The following is a 4,513-nucleotide window of genomic DNA, read 5'->3' as shown; positions in this document are numbered from 1 at the left end:
GCCCAGATGAACTAACGGAGGATGTTCAGAGGCACAGATGAACTAACAGAGGACATTCAGAGGCACAGATGAACTAACGGAGGATGTTCAGAGGCACAGATGAACTAACGGAGGACGTTCAGAGGCCCAGATGAACTAACAGAGGACGTTTAGAGGCACAGATGAACTAACAGAGGACGTTTAGAGGCACAGATGAACTAACAGAGGATGTTCAGAGGCACAGATGAACTAACGGAGGACGTTCAGAGGCACAGATGAACTAACGGAGGACGTTCAGAGGCACAGATGAACTAACAGAGGACGTTTAGCTGTCTGGGGTCTCCGTTAAACAAAGGTCACAAGGTTCAGTGGATGATGGTGAAGGATTTGTTTCCAGCGCCACCAGTTTATTTAGCTTCCTGCTCAGGTTGGACTGATGATGAGGTGATGAAGGCCAGATGTGTTCTGTTAACAGTAGGCAGCCCAGCCGTGTCCATAGCTCTGCTTCAGACCCCCTCCCCCTGTCCATTAGTACGTTCTACAGTGGAATGAGAAGTGAGGGATTGACAGAGCAGGGAGGACGAGGATGCAGCAGCTAGCCACGTCCTGGATTTGGACCCTGCATTCACTGCTGTGAAGGATTTCTGCTGGTTTTGATTCTGAATCAGTCCCTGAAAGAGCGCGAGGCGGCCTCCTGGACCCGCCGAGCGCCACCGAGCGCTCACAGGAGATCTTTGAAAGCAGTGCCGGGGAATCGGGCCGTCTGGGAGGCAGCGACGGCCCGACTGGCTACATCGTGTTGCTTTGATGACCCCCGCTGTGTAGCTGCCTGCTCATCAACCTCCCCCCTCTCTCTTTCTTCCCCCTCCCTCCCCCTGTCTTTCCTCTCTTTCTCCTTCTTCTCCTCTTCCTCTCTCTCCATCACAGCTCCTGGCCCAGCCATGTTCGGCACAGAGTCCTCATGTAAGTATCATCTCCATCCTCCCGTCTCTCCTGTGTTTGGGTCTGCGTGCTTCTGTCTTCAAGTGTGCGAGCGTGTTTTCTCAGAGAGTGATGGAAAAAGGGAGAGCTCTGGGTTTCCCTCAGTACCTCTGTCTCTCCTCTTTTTTTCCTGTTTTGCCTCCATGGTTGCTGGTGGCAGATCGCATGGAGAGGAATCTGGGCTCTACCATTTTAGCATGGAAGGTCCGTGATACAAGCTAGCAGTCGTGCTGAGCTCACTACCTTCCAGGCGATCTCCCACTTAATATTCTTCCTGTCTGTGTGTGCTTATGCATTTTCCTGTAGTGATCTGGAGTGTTTTTGTTTTGGCTGAAGTCAGTCTTGTCCTTGTGCATGTTTATGTGATCAGAAGGTTGATGCTTTAGCCTGTAACGCATTGTTCCCAGAAGCAGCAGCTAGGACCTTTTCCCAGCTGTAATATTTGAAAGACTTCTTGAGCTCACTCGTGATGGGACGTGTGCACTTGATTTTCTCTGAGGTATGTAGCCTCTGTTTGTGTTTGTCCTTAATGGGATAACGTCTTCAGCCTCACGTGAAAACCTTTTTACTTTGATCAATACCCAGTGGTTCACTCCAGAACCCGCTGCATGGTTCATGCTTGTCGGGGCTGATGTAACTGATTCTGTCATGGCTGCACGGTTGGAGCCAAAAGTATCTTATTTTTTTGACGTCAGATCTGAGCTCGTGTGCACCCCAGCAACAGCCCACGCTGCGGTGTGTTAGCACTTGGATGAAAAGCTGTCAGTGGATAACTCGAGCTCTGTGACGTGTGGCCAAGACGGTGACGCCACCAAGTGTTTAGATGGTTCAGGTCGTACCTCATCAAAGCTCCAACAGGGCTGGGATCAGGAACTCTTGTCCAAACTTAGGGTCATAGTTTATGTGTTGATCATTTTTAACAGCAACACCTTTTTAATTTCAGTTTTCTGGTTCTGAGAGTCCTAAAGAAACGGTCGACTGGTTTATGTGTTAATGTGTGGCACACAAAGTGCACGCTTAAGGGGAACATCAAAGATCAGGATTGTTTTGGGATTGTTAGGATCTTTATGTAAGAACTTTCTTTTGTTCCCCGTCACAAAGAGGTGGAATTCAAAATGCAGTACGCTCTGACTGTCTGTGCATGTTGTGAGCGCGATAACTTGAAAAATAAGTGAAGTACCAACTTACATTTTAGTGTGTAGCTACATCTAGGAGTATGAAAGGTCACTATCAAAAATTGCCACGTCAAAATCCAAGATGGCAACCACCATATACATACATACATATATATATATATATATATATATATATTACACACACACTTTACTTGGCTTGGCAGGGCGCTCATCTCTTGGGGGCGGGCGTGAGATGGAGACACATCTGAGTTGCATGCTGTTTGGGGGGAGGACAGCTCAGTAGCTGTGTTTACATGGACATAATTAATCGGATCAAACGGCCGTTCAGAATAAAAACGCGTCATGTAAACACCCCGTCCGGGTTATTTTTTGTTTATTCAGCGTGATCTGAATTAATTTGTGATCAGAACGTAACGGGAGGTTTTTTCCGATTCCTAACCCGAACGGTGCACATGTAAACACTTGATCTGTTCATTTTTATCTGATGGTGAAAAACTGACCTGACTGCGCATGTGTGACCTGTGTCACTTCCTCCTGGCTAATGCTAATAATATTAGCATGTCGCGAGCGACAACATTTCTTCTAGAAAGTTAGAACGAGCTCAGGATGATGTGCATGACCTGCAGCTCAGTCGGGAGCGCAGCAACGTCTCCACGACATTAAAACTGTCGCAGGTCCATTTTGGTGCTCAGCTTGTTTACGTTCATCCAGGAAGTAAAAGTAGTAGAAGGAGAAGTAGAACTTCTTCTTCTGTGTTTTAAGGAGAGTTTACCCTTTACACATGTCAGTACTGCTGTTCAGAACAAACCCGCTGCTTGTAAACACTCATCGTGAACAGATTGTGCCCGTGTAAACAATACATTTGAATTATTTAATCTGAAAACATTTCAATCCGCTCAAAAAAAAATTGCGCATGTAAATATAGCTACTGTGAGGGAAACTGAATGCTACATAGCTTTTTAGCTAGCGTGTCTGTGTTGCGCACCACTAGCTTAGCGCTACATTAGTGTCGAAGGGGGTGGTGCGCAGTTCGGTAGGCGGGGCGCTCAGTTCTGTTGATGGGGCGGGGTGCCCCACTTGTATAACCATATAATGACCACCCCTGTCATTTGAAGCAACTACGCTTTATAGTTTTGATATAGTTTAAAAGTATAGCTTCCCCAAATGATTGAGGTGGCCCAAGAATAATTAGTGTTGACCAAGGCCACCAATGGCCACCCCCGCCTCAGTGAAGCAAAATAATTAAACCTCTTCACCACAGTGTAACTCCTACCAACTTGAAACATTAAGGTTCACTTCCATCCCCAGTTCAGTTCCAGTCCAGAAAAACACTCATCTCTAAAACTACATTCACTTTTCAAGTCCCTCAGCGACGGGGGACATCGGTGTACCGCTTGTTGTAACCAGAAAACCGCAGTACTTCAGACACTCTGTTGCAAGGTAGTTTCTTTTAAATCCTTAAAACATGTTTGAACTCCTCGGATGAGGAGCGAAACGTCTTCTGTTATAAATAAAGTCCAGTTGTTTTTGTATTGAACGCTTTTTGAATGTTTGAACTTGTTTTTAAGAGGAGGTGGATAATTGAAGATTTAATTAAAGGTAACTTAAAGGAGCCTAATGTTGTGGAAAACTAACATGAAGTCTTTGTGGATGGATGGGTAGAAACTTTAGGCTCCGACTGTTCCGCTGCTGGTCTGTTTCAACGAGATCTTAACTGTCAGCTACGTTTTTTTAGTTAGTGCACATTTAGTTTTTTACCTTGTGCTTTTACTTTGCACAAACTTACTTGGAATAATGATTTAAAGATTGTCCTGATGTTTAGCACAGACTGAAGGAAACGTTATGTCTGTTCAACTCTAAAAGCATTAAACAATTACTCTGATGTAAGTAAAGCAGACAGTGTTGGATACATTCAGACTTGTTTTTATCGCTACAACAGACGCCGTTAAGCATCAAAGATTTTCTTCTATCCAGTAAGGCCACTTCACTGAAGCTCTGTAAATCAGACCAGCTCAGGCTGAAGCAATCAGAAAACATTTTGTTTACTAATATATTTAAACTGAAAAGAGTGGAAAAATAAAAGTGTAAAATCTAAAAGTCAATTTTCTTACCTTTCCTCTTGTGCTACGAGTTCTCATGTGAAAAAATAAAGAAGAAATTACACTTTTTTTATTGCCAGAAAGCAATTCAAAACACTTTCCACCCTAACCAGAACTCCATAGACTAACTAACCAGAACTAACCAGACTAACTAACCAGAACTAACCAGAACTACACAAACTAACTAACCAGAACTAACCAAAACTACATAGACTAACTAACCAGAACTACACAGACTAACTAACCAGAACTACACAGGCTAACTAAACAGAACTAACCAGAACTACACAGACTAACTAACCACAACTACATAGACTA

The 4,513-nt window shown here is 44.4% G+C and overlaps 1 protein-coding gene across 3 annotated transcripts in view; it reads left to right on the top strand.

The window, feature by feature from the left end:
* The window catches only part of LOC119416047 (suppressor of tumorigenicity 7 protein homolog), a 78,905-nt gene that overhangs the window by 3,636 nt on the left and 70,756 nt on the right, over window positions 1–4,513 (top strand). Inside the window, exon 2 of one of the 3 annotated variants that reach the window (XM_037683216.1) lies at window positions 907–942. The exons of 1 other annotated variant lie outside the window; for it this stretch is intronic. In XM_037683216.1, coding sequence (XP_037539144.1) covers window positions 921–942 — 22 coding nt within the window. In that variant the 5' untranslated portion in view covers window positions 907–920. Of the gene's footprint in view, window positions 1–879; window positions 943–4,513 lie in introns of those variants that run through there. One more of the 3 variants, XM_037683217.1, reaches the window with a different exon arrangement.

Source organism: Nematolebias whitei, chromosome 10 (assembly GCF_014905685.2).
Source record: "Nematolebias whitei isolate Nwh7 chromosome 10, NemWhi1, whole genome shotgun sequence".
In the NCBI taxonomy this organism is placed as follows: Eukaryota; Metazoa; Chordata; class Actinopteri; order Cyprinodontiformes; family Rivulidae; genus Nematolebias; species Nematolebias whitei.
Note: the sequence above shows the minus strand (reverse complement) of the source record. Positions and strands in the feature narration are given on the sequence as shown.